Source organism: Ambystoma mexicanum, chromosome 9, assembly GCF_040938575.1.
Source record: "Ambystoma mexicanum isolate Mex_15411 chromosome 9, UKY_AmexF1_1, whole genome shotgun sequence".
Classification (NCBI taxonomy): Eukaryota; Metazoa; Chordata; class Amphibia; order Caudata; family Ambystomatidae; genus Ambystoma; species Ambystoma mexicanum.
This window is the reverse complement of record NC_090931.1, coordinates 602,785,033-602,802,459: the sequence shown is the minus strand read 5'-3', so window position 1 is coordinate 602,802,459 and position 17,427 is coordinate 602,785,033. Positions and strand designations below refer to the sequence as shown.

Sequence of the window (17,427 nt, the reverse complement as noted above, 5' to 3'; positions counted from 1 at the left end):
CCTCATCACGAGTTGGGCGGTATCTCGGCTGGGATACCGCCCAACTTCATTTGCATTAGCGCCTACCCGTCCGGCGGTATTACCACCGGGCCATGGGTTGGGCGCTAACCATTACTCCCCATTCCCCATTGTGGAATTTCCAGCGCAGTGACTGTGCGGTAATACCGCTGGCGGTAATTGTGCCGAAATGCGTTACCGCTGCATTCAAGGGCTACCGCCAAACTCATGATCAGGCACAAAAGATCACTACATCCAGACAGTAATGACTAGCAGACGTGTGGATGGATTTCTATCTTGCTACTTAGCAAAGCTCAGTAATACAAATGTTTATGAATGGTCCAGCTGTAGCAGCTTTTTCCCCCAGAGCATGAATCCCAAACCTGCAAGGGAGTCTTAATTGCTTTCTGGTAGCGGAGTGCAATGCAAAGTGCAGTCCATCATGGAATGGATTGTTTCGAAGCAGACGTGGCCTTATTTATAGGACCAGAATTGATGAACAATTCCTGTGAATTCCTCATGCATTTTGTTTTTTCTAGATAGTAATTGAGAGCCCATATACAATTGAGGGTGTGGAGATCATCACCTCTCCCCAAGGGGGAGCCACCCCCTTATGGACTAGGGAGGTGAGCCTGCTACACTTAACACCACTATGGGACAGGGTAAGCAAGACCACTCTGGAGGTGACTCCCCCTTAGGGAACAGGACGACCACAGAGAGAGGTTTAAGTCACCCTCCCTCCTCTGCCCCCTCCCACCCTCCAGACACAAACAGCTTTCTGGGGTATGTAGACACTCGGGTGTATAATAATCCTATAAGCCCTTTAATTATGGTTTTGACTCAGCTTCTGACCCATGCTATGCCCATTGTCCATGACAAACATCAGGAAGGCAAGTAAACCAGCCCCTTAGAGGAGTGTCATTGAAGGAACCAATCAGAAGAGAGTCTAAGCAAAGCCTGCAGAGTTCAGCTATGCAAAGCAATCACATGAGGTGTGCCCGGGCAGGGAGAGAGAATGCCAGATGCAGTGTCCGGGCCCACGGTGCACACTCAGAGAGTGCAGGCCGGCACTGCCGATGAAGAGCCGGAGCAGTATGATGCAATCATGAGAGCCAGAACAGAGTACCTAGGAGGGCCGAGGCAAAACCCTGAGGAGAAGTCGTCCATGGGTCTCCGCCATGAGCGAGCAGTAGAGAAGATCCGGCTGATGTGGAGTCCAGTTGACGAGTCCCGCAATTGGCTCCACAGCAGGAGGAGGCCGGACAGACTCCACACCGCTCCCGAGGAGCACCACTCAACGCAAGCAGGTATGCAGTGGTTCCATTGGAATGGGAGGTGGGCGGCAATGTAGGAAAGAGAGAACGAAGAAACCCCAGAGTGGGGAGGGTGAAGGAGGCAAACCCTGGAGTGGGGAGACAATGAAGGCACCCCAGAGTGGGGAGAAAGAAAGAGATAAACCACACATTGGGGGGGAGAGAGAAAGAGACAAACCCGGAAGGGGGGAGAGAATGGAGAAGTTCAGACTTGGCAGTGAGAAAGAGGAGCGCCCCAGAGTGGTGAAAGAAGGAAGCAATCCTAGAGTGGGGAGTGAGAAGGAGGAATGCCCAGAGTGGGGAAAGGTGGAAAAAAACAAAGTGGGAAGTAAGAAGGAAGAGAGAACAAGACAGACAAAGGTCTTCCCGAAGGGAGAAACACAGAGAAAAACCTACATTTGGAAGAGGAGCAAATAGGCGTGGCTAAAACCCCGGGAAGGTACTCCAGTACGACACAAACTGTTTGCCTGGAGCTGTACACACAGGTATGGACCTATAGTAAAGGGACATAGGTTTGGGGGCCAGAAGCCAGCAGCGAACCCTTTTCACAGGCAGTTACCAAAAGAATGTCTTTGTTGTTTCGTTGTTTCCTTTTTAGAGGTAGGCAAAGAGACTAGGTTAGAGCAGGATTTCGGACTGAGGACTTGATTTATATTTAGACATCCTGGCGAGCACCCTGTTACTTGTTTCTGTTATAGAATAGGGCTTGGACATACAGGTTTAGGGAAAGATTAGTCATTTTGTTTTGTGCATAAAAGTCAAAGAAATCATGCCTCTTTGTTCGTCTCCTGATTCTGACCTACCACAATTGAGATGATATTTTGATCGGAGAAGATCCTTCTGATCCTGGTAGCCCCTCACAGGTCAATTTCGGACCAGAAATAAACCAAACACCAGGGTAAAATGACACATACCTCCCAATATTTCACCAAAGGCAAACTATGCATTAGGTAATAGATTAACGTACTCCAAAAACAAGCTGGGTTAGTTAGCTAAAACTGTACTTCAGGTATTTATACCCATAAGATTCATACAAAGACACATAATTTCACATAGCAAATAACAGAATAACAGAAATTCATCAAAACAAAGCAAATAACTACAAAATAATTTACAAACAGATTTACAAAATATGTACACTTCAGGTAAAGTTTACTTTGTCAGAAAGACATACTTCAATCTACAGAACCAGGCCTTTTATAAAAAGTTGGAAACTACAAAAGCAAATGAAATATCTGAGTTACCCTTGCATACAATTGTGGTCTCTTTTACTCTCTAACTGATTTAATGCGGTGGTTATTTACAATCTGAACAAGACATGTTTTCCTAGGTTCTGAATACAATAGGCATAAGAGCGAGAGATACACACACATCACAATTTGAGCGGATCAAAAACGAACCATGACTCAACTGACTAAGCAGACATCAGTTTGATATAGATTTGGCTAAAGGGAAAATGTTTAACCTACATTTTATCTAAAAGGTTCTTATTCCCGGAGAGTGGATATCATTTAAATAAGGTACTCCTAAAAAGTGAGTCTCTGGAAATCAAACATTTTACAAATCTACTCTGATCTTACGACTGTGAAATCTGATTTTCATATTGCCAAAGGTCCAAGGCAGTTTTCACAGCATTGCATTGCGTGTCTTCTACCATATCATTAAGGATTCACAGACCAGATGCAGGAACTTAATGTCTCAAAAATTATTTTTCAGATGAGAGAATCATTTCCATGAGTAACCTCCAGGGATCCGAAGGACATACCGCAAAGCATCTCTATACAGTCTCAATTTTTTGAAAGCATAACTTTACTAATTTCAGCTGGGCTTCCACATCTGTAGCTATATGGTTCCAGGTAAACGTAAATAGTTGGAGTGCTCATTGGGAGTCCAAACCGCACTTCATGGACTTACTCTCAGCCATTTGTAAGGGCCTGATTTGAGAATAATCACATAGTTCACTGTCATAGAGTACAGAAGGCAAAACTGTGGATTTCTAAACTTCTGCGACTGTCGATGAAACCCTATATCCAATTCAATTATTTCAAAAGGTTAATAATCCAAATTGTTGCTAGGTTAATAATCCAAATTGATGCTACATTGACATCTCAGAATTATTTGCTTAAGAGGGCCAAGAACCTTTTCTGCAAACATGACACCCAAATAATCGAACAAAATCGACCTGCTTCATCGTCATTTCACCATTAAAAGTAAATGTGACCATCAAACAATGGGAAGAATCGCAGACCATAATAACTTTTTTTGCAGAATGTACTACTAATTTTCTTTCAGAACAAAAATCTGATATAACTTGTAATTGTTTATTTAGGGCGGACGTCGTTTTTTAAAGGATATCAGCATTGTCTGCATAAAGCAGTATGCTAATTTTCTTACCATTTAATGGAACGGCATCTGCATAGAGATTCGAAATCCTTAGGGCAAGCTCATTAATATATGAAAGAAATAATAAAGTCGCCTGGACACATCCTTGTCGAATGCCAACATTTATGGCTAATGAATCAGTCGTGTTACCTTCCTGGTCATACCGATCCACTGCCATATTGTTGATATATGATCTCTTTATAGCTAATAAAATGTCCAGGGGGCTCTCATCTCAGTTAAAAACTGAAATAAAATGGTGGGGTCAACACTGTGAAAGGCACTTTTAAAAACAATGAATGAGATATAAATCTCTTCTATTTTCAGTTAGACAACCTTTTATAATACTAAAAATAAATGAAAGATCTGTTCCACTGTACTCAGTCCCTTCCAAAAAACCAGTGTGAGCCGTAGCTCCATTCCTCAAAATGCATCAATAAAATACTACCATATAAATTTGATAGGCTGTCAATTAACAGTATGGGTCTATAGTTAGCTGGTGATGTCATGCCCCTTTTTCTGGTAGATGGGCACTATCTCAGCTTGTGTCCATCTTAAAGGAACACACCTTTATACATGCATCTTATAAAAAGGTAATGTTAAAAAGGGTGCCCATATCTGGTGTTCCTCTTTAAGTAAATCAATTGGCTTCTTATCCACACCCGGAGCTTTTGCTGCGCTTTGGGGCAATAGAGCTTCCCTAACCACGATTCGACTTCAGTCATTAGCAATGCAGAGCTAACATTCAACACAGCATCTATTAATAAGAGATCGTGGAAACATTTGGGTTACGATAAAGTAACTTGCTAAAGTGCATAAACCATGAATCCCTAGTAATACATGTTTCAATGGCATGGGATTAATTCTTGTCACTGGCCATGTAGCATCATATCAGGCACCAAAAGCTACTCTGGTCATTTTGAGAGGTGGACAGTTTAAACAATGATCATATAGTAATCACATCCTGTCTCTTTTTCTGTCCTAACACGTTCTTATAGTCTGCTCTTAACAAACTAATTGAGCCGGCTTCAGCTCCCTCTTCAGACTTTAAATGGTATAGTATGGTAATGTTTATTTGTAAAGTGCCTATACACAAAGCAAGTGTTTCAAAGCGCTCAAGAGGGAGGGGACAGGGGGAAAAAGTAACAGTCATTTGAGTTCTTGAATTTCTGAATGATACAAATCTGCACAGGCAGAGTAAGTGCATAGAATACAAGTAACAGTGTAGATAACAGCAAATAGGTCTGACGACGATTCTGCAGTTTTTCCAAGTGCATTGAGGCGCCACCAGGCAAGGGGGGGGGGACAGGGGAAGACAGATAGACGAATTTTCAAGGCATGGTACGTTCAGATCATGCAAGTGCAAGACGGTACAAGAGAGGGGAGGGAAGGGAGACAAGTGCAGGGGGGGAGGGTGGGACCAAGGGCGTCAAGTCATTAAGGAGCTGGTGTAAGTGCTGAGAGATGCCACTTTCATGGGTCATTGACCAAATGCAGTAACAATGGGGCTAGTGTAAGGCCCAGAGACAAGTGCGAGAGGTCTTGCGAGGGTGCCAGGGACCTGTGAGACTCTGAGGTACACCTTGCGGCCAGTCAGCAGGCTGTGTGGAAAAGGAGGGAGAAACGGATAGAGCGGAGAGAGAGGTTAGCAGGGTAGAGGGAGAGAGAAGGAAGAGAAGAGGAATGTCTTAAGGAGTTTCCAGAACTATAGGCCCAAGACGTAGGGCGGCAGAGAAGCTATTCCATAGGGAGGGCCCAGCAGAGGATAAAGAGCTGCAAGGAGTTTGTGCTTTGCCTTACGTCAATCTCCATCATACCACAATCCCCTTGAGTGTGAAAGGTGTGAATGTTCATTCGTCAGCTTAGTTTCAAATGGCCTGATAGCTTTGACATCTCTCGATAAATCTGATCTGCATTCAAAATATCACAGTCCTCTAGATCTAAACACGTTTCCAGAAGTGCAGCATTATAAATATGGGGAATACAGAGCTCATAGTGCAGATGTGCCCATGTGACACTTTTCCTTTTATGTGTAAGCCTAGTATCTACAGTTCTGCTCCTACTAGCTCATGATCCAGAGAAATTATAATTTCGAAATGCGGTCAGACATTCTGGATCGCTCTCAATTCGAGAGACAGCACATGCTACCATCCAGTGACATCTAACAGTATATTATTTAGTCAGGTGATCATTACAGCCTCTTATATGTATCATTTTCAAAGGTAGGTGCAGTGGGTTACATATAGTCCACTGGGCCATTTGACTTCTTTAGTAACATTAGGTCTTGAGAACCTATGTCTCTAACAAGAACAGCAGCATTTAATTCAATGTTAATCCATATCAGGAAACCCCCACCTGCTCGACCCATGGCTCCCCTCACAGCAGCAACTTGATAATGGAAATAGCCTGGATTCAAATGTTGAAAAGTCTATCAAGTCTCTTCTAGGCAAATAATATAAACATCTTCAATTAATGAATGCCAATCATGAACTGCCATTTTTCTTGTCGATCCAACTATATTACAGCTATATTCCATGTAATAGTTTTGCACTGACCAGAATCATCAGCACTTTAAAAGGACCCTCTGTTACTGGTCAGTATGGCTAAATAGGAATGGCGTTCTATGGCAGATGAGATTGAATTATATCGACAGTAGTTATAAAAGAGTCAACAGAATTCAACTTGTTCTTTAACTCAGGTGTATATCTAAATGAATGCATTGTTTTTTCAACATAAAAAGATAAATATATTGGTTAATATGAGTGCCTGTTTCTCCAGACAACAATGCCAATAGCCAACCCTACTAAAATCTTACCCCTCTTCACACACCTCTCAAAGCCTAACTAAGCACAACCATACCTCTTAAACCGCAGCAACCTGCACACACTTCACCACACCGCAACAACAAACACACCACACAGAGCCTTACACAACAGCACACGACGGACTCCGACCGGATACCACACACAAAAACCTCTGCGAACGGTGTTAACCGAACTGAAGCTGCCAACTGCACATCACAGCTCCCTTGCTCTTTCTCCAAACGTTGTCCTACTAACGTGCCCTAACCTACCCCCCCTTTTCTTTCAGATCCGCCAGAGCGCCAGGGGACCACTGCAGTGGAGATAGTGTGCGCTATAAATATCCTTTAACATTAACATTAAGAAAACATCACAAAGTGTACTGTGCACCCCAAACGTGACTTGTGTTTACAAATGTATGTATGTATTTATTTATTTGGATTTGTAAATCTCACCAACAGCCCAGCGGCATCAGGGCGCTGTTGCATGAAATTGTCTTATTAGCGTGAAGTTGTCTTAGTAACATTCAAGTTAATTGCTCCTGGTTACATTGAGCTTGCAAACAGAATATTCCTTGTCATGAGAGATTGAGATTACAGTAGGAGGAAAAACATATATGGTTCAGATACATTCCGCTTCACATGAAGGCAAAGAAGGAACGTTGTGTTTACCATGGTAAAAAGGCCTAGAACTAGTTTAGTTAAACAACATTATTTTTAGTGCTTTCCTGAAGGCTATGTGGGACTCCATACATCTCATGTGAGGTGGAAGAGCGTTCCAGTGCGCTGCTGCCAGCACTGGGACGCTGGACCCACCAGCCCGCATTCGCTGTGATTTGGGCATGGAAATCCTGTTAGCGTAGGCAGATCGTATAGGTCTGGCTGAGGTCGGTTTGACAACTCTCTGAGCAAGGTATGCAGGTGCTAGTTTATGGACACATTTATGTGTTAGAGCGAGGGTTTTAAAGGTTATCCTTTCTTTAAAGGGGAGCCAATGCACCTGCTTCCTGGTTTCAGAAATATGTTCTGTCTTTGAAATTCCAGTGGCAGCCCTTAAGGCATTATTCTGTACGGGCTGGAGCTTAGTAATGTTTTTTTACGGGTGTCCTTACAAAGAGGGCATTACAGTAATCCAGCCGAGATCCAATAATTGCTCTTGCAATTGTGAGACAGTTCTGTTCTGACAAAAAGGGTCTGGCTGCATTAAGCAGTGTTGTGTGGTAGGCTGAGGACGACGCTATGGCGTTGACCTGTCTGTCCATGGAGAGGTCAGAGTCCAAGTAGACCCCCAAGGTCTTGGCAGCTTGCGATACAAGGATTGATGGTTGTCAATTGTGAAGGAACTGTATTGTTTGTCCAGTTTCTTAAGGGTCATAGGAGATCTCAACGCTCATAAAGCCCAGATTTGAGAAAGCCAATGCCCATATGCCGAAACACGTGTCATCCAAGAAGGGCTGAAAATCCAAAATAAAGACTCTATATACACTACTGAATTGGAAGTCTCATTTATCAGTAATAGATACATTATAACAAGGAAACAACTTATCCTGGAGCAAACAAGTGTAGGCACATTCCAAATTGGGTTCGTGTTTTACTTAGGGAGTAGAGGGACTCACTGTCTCCGTAGTGACCTACACTCATGCGACAAAAACGAGAACAAACAATAAAACATCTAATTTCAAGGATTTCAAACAGCAACTAAATCAGGTCACGTAGGTACAAGCATTTGATATCGCCAAAAAGTTCCTCAAGTTCAAAACATTGCATTATTGGTCTACACAAATTTATTGCACATTGTTCAATTGGTATAGTAGAACAGCCAAAGGCAGTTCTGTCGTGCTCCTAAAGGATTTAATCGACAACAAGGGCTTGAATGATGTCCAGCTTTATAACAATCACATTCAGGGGGTCATTGGGCAACCCGACATGTTTCGTTCCAACAAAACTATTATTCAGGTTTATGGAATTTCTTCAGGGGATTTATGCATGTGCTGTTCATTAGATTCACATGTTTCTGTTGCAGGTACAATGCTATCTTTTATGTGATGATCGATTCCACCATGACGTGTGTAGTTATAGTTAGTGATGGAGAAGATCAATTTCTCTATTAGTCCTTCCTTTAGTAAGCCTTCTGAAGTAGTGTGGCTTCCGGTATGGATTCGTATTTCGCTCATGTGTAGTGCGCAGTGAACATTTACCGCACCGCCAAACTTATAATGAGGTCCACAGTCTTCATCTTCATCCAGCGTAGTGAGCATACTGGTGTTGATTAAGTCCACATAGCAAAACATGTATCTTCAATTTTAAAATAATTGAAAAGTCATCAAAACTCAATCAACATTACATTTCATCAATTCACCCTGTCTCAGATACATAGCCGAAACTTTACATCTCAGAATTAGTAAATTATCATTACCACTTAATTTTAATAAGATCAATTTTGCTTACAAATTTGAAAACTTCTATTGTTAATGACATCTCTACTCCGGAGCTTAATCTATTCCAGAATGCATCTGTGTTTAGCCATTCGTTGCAGTCAAAAAAGCGGTCAAATAACTGCACCCTAATTTCCTGCAGTGCCTGGCAGGTAACCAACCATAACATGTTTTAGGGTTTGCATCTCTACTCGATTGTAACACCTGTCACAATGCCTTGACAATTCATTACTATTTTGGCGAGTCGACACAACCTTGCTAGTATTCAGCAGGTTTAGTCTAAATCTTAAAAATTCATCACGCAAGTAGCCATTTGGAAACCTGCACAAATAGGGAGGTAACAAACCCAACGGTTTGTCAACCCTAGAAAAGGAGGAATGTATATCGTAACTTTGCATTCTCTGAATTGTCATTATCCAGTCAGAGGAAAATAAAGATGTTTTAACTGCTTTTGGATTTGAGATTAGGGCATCAATTGACTGATTGAATGTTGGTTCCATGTAATAATGTTCCTGCAAAAATGTCGCCTGCCAAAAATGTCGCCATAAAATGGCTGTTTTCTATCTTTCTGTTAACTAAATGCTACTTAAATATTGTCTCTCCTGCCCTCAACTTCCCTGGCAACCTCCTGGCTCTTTATCAGGGGTATTTATTAAGTGTGGACCTAGCTTCAGGAAGCCACTACCTACAAACTTTAACCGTATGCACTTTAGATTACCTGAAAGGCTGGACTCGCTCAAACCACCCTTCCTGACCCTTCAAGTAAGTTTAGAAATTACATTTTGTTGGACTAAATCGTTCAAAATTCATGCCATTCCAGGTTTTGCTGAATCAGTTTGGCCAAGCATATATGTGAATAAATGCAGGTTGCAGGCTCGCACTGTAACTGTTCTTTGTATCATGACTCAGAGAACTCAGCACACGCTCTAAATATCTACGTGTAATCTGTTGGTGACATGTTCAATTCACTTTACAGTAGACTCCGCCTTTCATTCATTTGAGGGAGGCCGATAAAAAGAGTAACCTTCATTTATGTATTAATACTTATTATTTAAGGAGTAGCACACATTTGAGTGTGAGGAGACACTATAGAAATGGTAAACATCAGTATCAATAGCATGGGTAAACATTTCAAGTTGCAAACTACTAGCCAGCCATAAAAAGTCACTTGCCACCTCAATTGTACGCAAATACACACAGCACACCATTCCTTACTTGCCAAGAGGCAATTATAACTAGCCAATGAAGAGTGGTGAGTGCACATTTTGAGCAGGGGTGGCACTACAGGGCATAGCTGTCAAGTGGCCCCATCTTTGTCATGTGTGACATCTTGAGCCAGTCCTGGTTTTACAATTGCTTGATGGGGCTTGTCGTTTATTTTTCCCCAATTGTAAACATGGGCCTACAAGGCTCACCATGCAAAGTTAAAAGCCAGGCTTTTCTATGTCACATGACTACTCCTCTCTGCCTTTGTCCTTTCTCTCTTCGACTACTGTTTGCCCTATTAATAGGACTGCCTGCCTACCAGCTTGCTCCTCTTCACTCTATCTTTAATTGTGCAACCCGTACACCCTTCTCCCTTTCTCCTCATTCCTGTTTGTTCTCTTTGCTCCATTCTCTGTCTAGGCTCTCTTTCAAATCTCGCCTTCTTTCTGATCGGCTTTCTTTCATCTTTACATGAATTCACGGTTTAGCCCGTCCCTGTCTCTCTTCTTTAGTCACCCAATGCTCCCATCCACGACTCCTATGGTCCCCTCCACGACTCCTGTGCTCTCAATCTCAATTTCTTTTTACTGTCTCCAATCCACCTTGTGCCCAGTCACAATTCCGTTCCTTCTCCTGTCATCCTCCCAAACGCTGGAACTCTCTGCCTCTTTCTATTTGTTCTTCTCCCACCTTTCAACTATTTTGCACTTGCTTGAACGTTTTTTCTTCTTCGCCCTAGTAAAATTGTTTTCTTGTCCTATTTTTATGCCTATCATTACTGTTATATGGTTATTTCGCTTTGACCAAAGTGCTGTATAAATCAATATGTGCAAATACAAACTACCTCTGCCTAGCCTATCACTGACCAATGGGCCACGTGGAGGGTTTATGTTTACCCAGCAACGTTTAACCAGCATTTAGTTATGAAGTAATATGCAAACGGACCATGGCCTTCGTGTATCGAGATGGACATAATACACTATTTTAAAAAAGGGGTAGGGAGATAAATCTTCTGCGACCTCAGTCAATTGGGAGTCACTGGCGGTGCTGTGGTTCCCACCAGCACATGTCCTGGGAGGGGGACCCACTTGGAGAAAACAAAAGCAATTTAAAAAAAAAAGTTTATTTTTTACATTCACTCTGCATTCATAATGACATTATTTCTGTAACAGAAATCATTTCTTTATGAAGGCATAGTGACTACAAAAATAATCTTTCTTTTTGAAGTCCGAGGGCTACACCCCCCCCAGGCCTCCATGACATGGAAGACCCTAGGCTGGAGGGAGTACTATGACTTTAAAAAGAAATCGTTTATTTTTAAAGTCACTCTGCCTTCTTAAAGAAATTATTTCCGTTATGCTTCGGTCATTAACGGAAATAATTTCTTAATGAAGTAAGAGTGACTTCAAAAATAAATAATGGGGCTTATTCTGACCATGCCGGTCCGGAAACAACAGTGCCGGAAAGTGTTTCTGGACCAGCATATTACAGGCATGCCTGCCGGGCCGCCATGTCCGACAGGTCTGATCCTGCCGGGCACAGAGGTCACGGTAGGCAGACCATTCACATAAGCACCGGCACCGTTAAGAACGGGGCCGGTGCTTCCATGTCCCCATTCCCGTGGAGTCCTATTGGATAGGAGTAATAGGGCTCCTACCTATTGTACGCCACAGGAATGGGGATTAACAAAATTACTTGCGCCTGACTTCCCGGCCGTCAGACTTGGAATAGCCCGATGGCACCGGGAAGACAGGCGCCAGTCACTTTTTACGGGTCCAGGGGCAACCCACCGGTAGCACTGGCACGGTTACCGCCGGACACGTAATGAGCCCCAATTTCTTTTTGAAGTAATAGGGCTCCCCTTAACCCCATGATGTGTGCGTGTGTGAGTGCATGGTGAAAGGGTGTGCACTTAAATGTATAGGTGGCGTGTGTTGAGGGGGCAGGATTATGCGATAAATCATAATGGTTGTCCATGTCCAGGCTAACCAGGCATGATGTGTGGTATTAGTGGCTAGAGGGGCATTTTCATGGAGCCAGTCTAGTCATTCCTCAGTTTGCTATGAATTTCTTTTAACTGGGCTTTTCTGATAAAGCAGACCTGCTAAGTGTAATTACCAGGCTAGATTGGCATTTGGGTGCTGCCAGTCTAGCCATTTCTTACTGCGGCATAGTATATTTTCTGATATGATATAAGTAATTTATAAAGCGCCTGTACACAAGTGTTTCTATGTGCGAGAAGACAAGGGAGGACAAGACAAACGATCTTACTAGGCCTTGTGTTATTCAGATCATGCAAGACGAGAGCGAGAAGGGCAAGGGGAAACGGAGGGGGGAGTGCAAGGGAGAGGGGAGGGGAAAACAGGGCAGCAATGCTCTGAGGCTGTGCAGCCAGGGCAGCGCGACTACGGATAGTGCAAGTAGAACAAGGGACTGAAGGGTTACCGTTGCAGTCCCTAAGTGCATGGTAGGCCTGGACGCAGTGCAAGAGTGACCGATCAAGAAAGAGCCTGAACTCAGAGAGACTCTGAGGGTAGCCAAGCAACCTGTCGGTACAGCAGACAGGTAGGTCAGCAGGGGAGGGTGAGAGAGAAAGCAGAGGAGAAGAGGAAAGTTTTGAGCTGCTTCCGAAACTTGAGGTGGTCCGGCTCAAGTTTGAGAAAGGCAGGAAGGCCATTCCAGAAGGAAGCACCAGCAGAGGAGAGAAATCCACCCCCACTCTCTACCTGGAGAAGCATCTAACCCTTAGAGATTTGGAGGTAGCTGAACGAAGGGCTCGAGAAGGAAGGTATTTTGGAAGAGAGTGTTGGATGTAGTGCGGGCCCGGCTCCAGAAAGCCTTGTGGACAATGTAAAGGGTCTTGAACTTGATCCTTGCCGCCAATGGGAGCCAGTGGAGAGATTTCAGGGCTGGAGAGATACGATCCCTGGGCTTGAGGCCAAGGATAAGTCTTGCAGTCCTGTTCTGGATTAGTTGCAGATGACGGAGAGTAGAGGAAGGCAGATTGAGAAAGAGGCTGTTGCAGTTGTCCAGCCTAGAGAGAACTAGGGCTCTGGAGAAAGTGAGCTTCTGGTGGAAAGTGAGAAAGGGTAGTGTCCCTTTGAGGAGGAGGAGCTGATAGTGGGTCTTCTTGGTGACGTCCGAGATGTGAGGAGAGAAAGAGAGAGTGGCGTCGAAGATGACACCAAGGTTTTTTGCCTCGCAAGAAGGCGAAGGTAGAGGGCACAATGCGGGTGGCCAGAGTGAGAGAGGGAAAGCTGGGGCAGGGGTCCCAATGAGAAGGATCTCTGTCTTACTGGCATTAAGGCAGAGATCATTGGAGACGCACCAATCCTGGATCATGGATAGACAGTCAGGAATGAGAGGAGAGGAGGCAGAGGCGAGCTTGAAGGAAAGCTGAGTCCTCTGCATAACACTGAAAGTTAGAGGAGAAGGTAGAGATCAGATGGGCCAAAGGGGCCAAGTTTAGGTTGAAAAACCAGGGTAAGAGGATAGAGCCATGGGGAACTCCACATGTAGAGAGAGGTGGTGGAGAGAAAGGGACCAGGTTTGACATGAGAGGGGAGGGGCGGTCCAAGAGGAAGGAGGTCAGTCACTCCAGGGCCTGATCTGTGATGCCCAGGTTCTCACGGAGTCGATTGATCAGGATGTCGTGGTTGACTGTGTCAAAAGCAGAGGAAAGTAGGAGGATGAGGACAGAAGAAATGCTGGAATCAAGGTTAGAGAGAAGATCATCACAGGTGTTCAGGAGAGCAGTTTCCGTGCCTCTGGCAGCTCTGAAGCCAAACTGATGGTCATGGAGACAACCACCAGATTCAGTGTGGAGAGTAAGCTGGGAGATGGCAAGCTTTTCCAAGAGTTTGCCCAGGTAAGGGGTGATGGAGATTGGGCGATAGATTTCCAGGCAGGTAGGGTCGGCAGATGGCTTCTTGAGTAGTGGCTGCACAAGGGAGTGCTTAAGGGGAGAGGAGAACGTTCCAGTGCGAAAGAATGATTACAGAAATCGGCCAAGGCTGGGGCGAGGGTGTCAATATGGTCCTTGATGGTTCTAAAGAAGCAGGGGAGCACCTGTTTGGATGACACTTTCATAGATCAGACTTGTCTAGAAACCTTGACAGGTGTTGTTAGAGTGAAAGAGGAAAAAGGTGGAGGAGAGGTGGAGATGGCCAAAGGGGGCCGAGAGAGGAAGAGGGAGAGGAAGAGGAGATAGAGGACAGGATGTTCTGAGATTTAGCAGACACGTGAGAGGTCAGAGCCATACAGAGGGCCTGGGAGCAGGGTCAATTGGTCCCTTGGCCTTTCGGCCCGTGGCCGGGCCGAAATTATCCCTGGGGAGTGGGGGCCAGTTTCTGGCCATGCCTGGGCCAGTTTGGAAGAAAGAAAAAATGTAAAAAAAATATTTATTTTGTTCAACTTTTTTTTGTTTTTTCAAAAAGCCTTTCATCCTTCTTAGGTCGATAAATGAGTACCAACACAGGTTGGGTGATATTGTATGCATATTTGTTCTATAAAGAAGAGCTTAAGCGTAAGTGCCTTACAATAACATATTATCATTTGGCCTTTGACGTCTGCTTGAATTCACAGTAATTTAGTGTACTTAGGAACAATGCGATGCCACTTCCTGTTTTGTCAAGGGGTGAAAGGTCGTGTTTCATTGCTTCCCGGGATGTCATTTTGGGGTGGGGTCAAATGTCATCACTTCCGATGATGTCATCAGAGGTCAAGGGTCGTGAGGCGAGGGATGGGCCACTTTTTTGAGGCGAGGGGTGGGCTACTTTTTTTTGGGTGACCGGGCCTATTTCTTGTCACAGTCCGATCCTGCCTGGGAGGGAACAGGAGAACTAGAGGCCGCAATAGGATTGACCAGTTCCTTGCAGATTTTAAAGAGTTTGGCCGTGTTGTTAGAGGCCACAGAGACGCAGACTTGAATGTGTGCTCTCTTCTTGATGAGTGTTATTGCTTTGACTGGCAAGCTTTACTATATGTCTAAATGTGGCCTGGCATGCTTTCCTGTAATGTTATTACGTGTCTACACGTGTCTACACTGGTCTACATTGTGCAGCCAGTTGGACATGTTTTCATTGTGGCATGGCATTTTTTATAGCAAAGCATTGATGTTCCTGTGCACTGTTGGTGACATGCATGTATTGGATTGCTGTTATCCTACAAAACAATTGCAAACACTGTGGCTTTATAGCCATTTTTTCTCAGAAAGTGTGCTGCATAGTGCAATAGTGCATTAAAAAACATGTTTATATCTTTCGCCTAGTGCAGTGTGTGGCATTCCCTTTCAACAGCACGTTAGTGCGTATTGCTCAAGCGTGATAATCTAGGCCGGCCCAGTGTGTGGCACGACCCGTAACGAGTTGGGTGGGGGGGTCCCTCAGCATGGCTCACAGTGCCCCTCTCCACCCCCCCCCCCCCCCACACATTTTGTGTTACGCCACTGTTGGGGGTTCTTCAAAACCCCGATTCATTGTTAACGGCGCCTCACTTTTTAGTCCCCTTTGGAGACACAGTATTGCGATGTCGCCAGGTGAGCTGGTTGGAAGAGAGATTTTTTTGGGTGACACTGTGATGAGTCTATATCGGTAAATCTGAGAATGGTATGCTAAAGTGACGAATCTTCCTAAATTCCAGACACATCTCATACCTCACTGTGGCGGACATTTCACACCTTCGCAGCCAGTAATTACTCTGTCAGGGGGAGAGTGCTTCTTTCAAGGAAACATGATTAGTGGCGGGCTATTAACGTTTACGGGCTTGTCTTGCGCATATCTTTCCTCTCAGTTTAAAGAAGCAAGGTAAGCACTCGGTAATTACATAAATGCATGGGGGGGGAAAGAGAGGGGGGGCGGTAGTGCGGGGCAGGAAACTAATGGGATATTTAACATTTTAGAATAATGACTTCATGCGTCCGTTTTTATTCCACCGTTTTCTTTTTTAATGTTATCTTTTTTCTTGTCCATATATATATCTAGTGAACGTACTGACAGAACACGACTATAACCACAAATGGAACAGGAGAATTGCATATTGATAGCATTTTCGTCAGCTGAAAACGGTGCCTGACAAGTTATGTTATGTCATGGGGACTTGCACAGCGCACTGCCGCCATTTGCAAGGTCTCCAGGTGCTCTGGTAGAACTAAAAGGGGGGTGGGGGACGGGGGGGACGAAAAAGGCGGTTGGAGAGCCGGCAAGAGGGGGAGCGGGAAAAGACAAGGAAGCTCATGTGCGTCCAATGAGTTACGTAAAATTATTTTGCCACTGTGTGCCCCCAGCCCCTTTGTCCCCTGTGTTGTCGCTTTGCACCCTAGCTCCCTGTGTTGTCGCTGTGTACCCCTCAGGTCCCCTGTGCTGTCGCTGTATGCCCAGCCCCATCTAGTCCCTGTGATGTCACTATGTGCCCTGTGTGCCCCCAGCCCATTTGTCCCCTGTGTTGTCGCTGTGTACCCCCTACCCTCTAGCTCCCCGTGTTGTCACTGTGTACCCCTCTGGTCCCCGTGCTGTCGCTGTATACCCAGCCCCCTCTAGTCCCCATGATGTTGCTCTGTGCCCCTTTGGCCCCCATGTTGTAGCTGTGTACCCCTGCCCTCTTGTTCCCTGTAATATCGCTGTGTACCCCTTTGGTCCCCCATTCTGTTGCTGTATGCCCTCCGCCTTTAGTCCCTGTGATGTCACTGTGTGCCTCCCAGCCCCTTTGTCCCCTGTGTTGTCGCTTTGTACCCTAGCTCCCTGTGTTGTCGCTGTGTACCCCTCTGGTCCTCCGTGCTGTCGCTGTATCCCCAGCCCCCTCTAGTCCCTGTGATGTCGCTTTGTACCCCCTACCCTCTGATCCCCTGTGATGTTGCTGTCTACCCCTCTGATCCCCTGTGCTGTCGCTGTGTGTCCCCTAGCCCCTTTGGTCCCCTGTGTTGTCACTGTGTACCCCCTGCCCTCTGGTTCCCCGTAATGTCGCTGTGTACCCCTCAGGTCCCCTGTGCTGTCGCTGTATACCCAGCCCCCTCTAGTCCGCATGATGTTGCTCTGTGCCCCTTTGGCCCCCATGTTGTCGCTGTGTACCCCTGCCCTCTTGTTCCCAGTAATATCGCTGTGTACCCCTTTGGTCCCCCATTCTGTTGCTGTGTGCCCTCCGCCTTTAGTCCCCGTGATGTCACTGTGTGCCTCCCAGCCCCTTTGTCCCCTGTGTTGTCGCTGTGTACCCCCTGCCCTCTAGCTCCCTATGGTGTTGCTGTATATCCCTCAGGTCTCCCTCTAGTCCCTATGTTGTCCCTGCGTGCCCTTACTCCCTCCCG

At 45.2% G+C, this 17,427-nt stretch overlaps 1 protein-coding gene across 1 annotated transcript in view; it reads left to right on the top strand.

Moving 5' to 3' along the window:
• Window positions 1–1,012: 1,012 nt before the first annotated feature.
• The window catches only part of LOC138487354 (trichohyalin-like), a 116,941-nt gene continuing 100,526 nt past the window's right edge, over window positions 1,013–17,427 (top strand). The window contains exon 1 of the mRNA XM_069613936.1: window positions 1,013–1,304. Within this exon, the coding sequence (XP_069470037.1) occupies window positions 1,013–1,304 (292 nt within the window). The remainder of the gene's footprint in view (window positions 1,305–17,427) is intronic.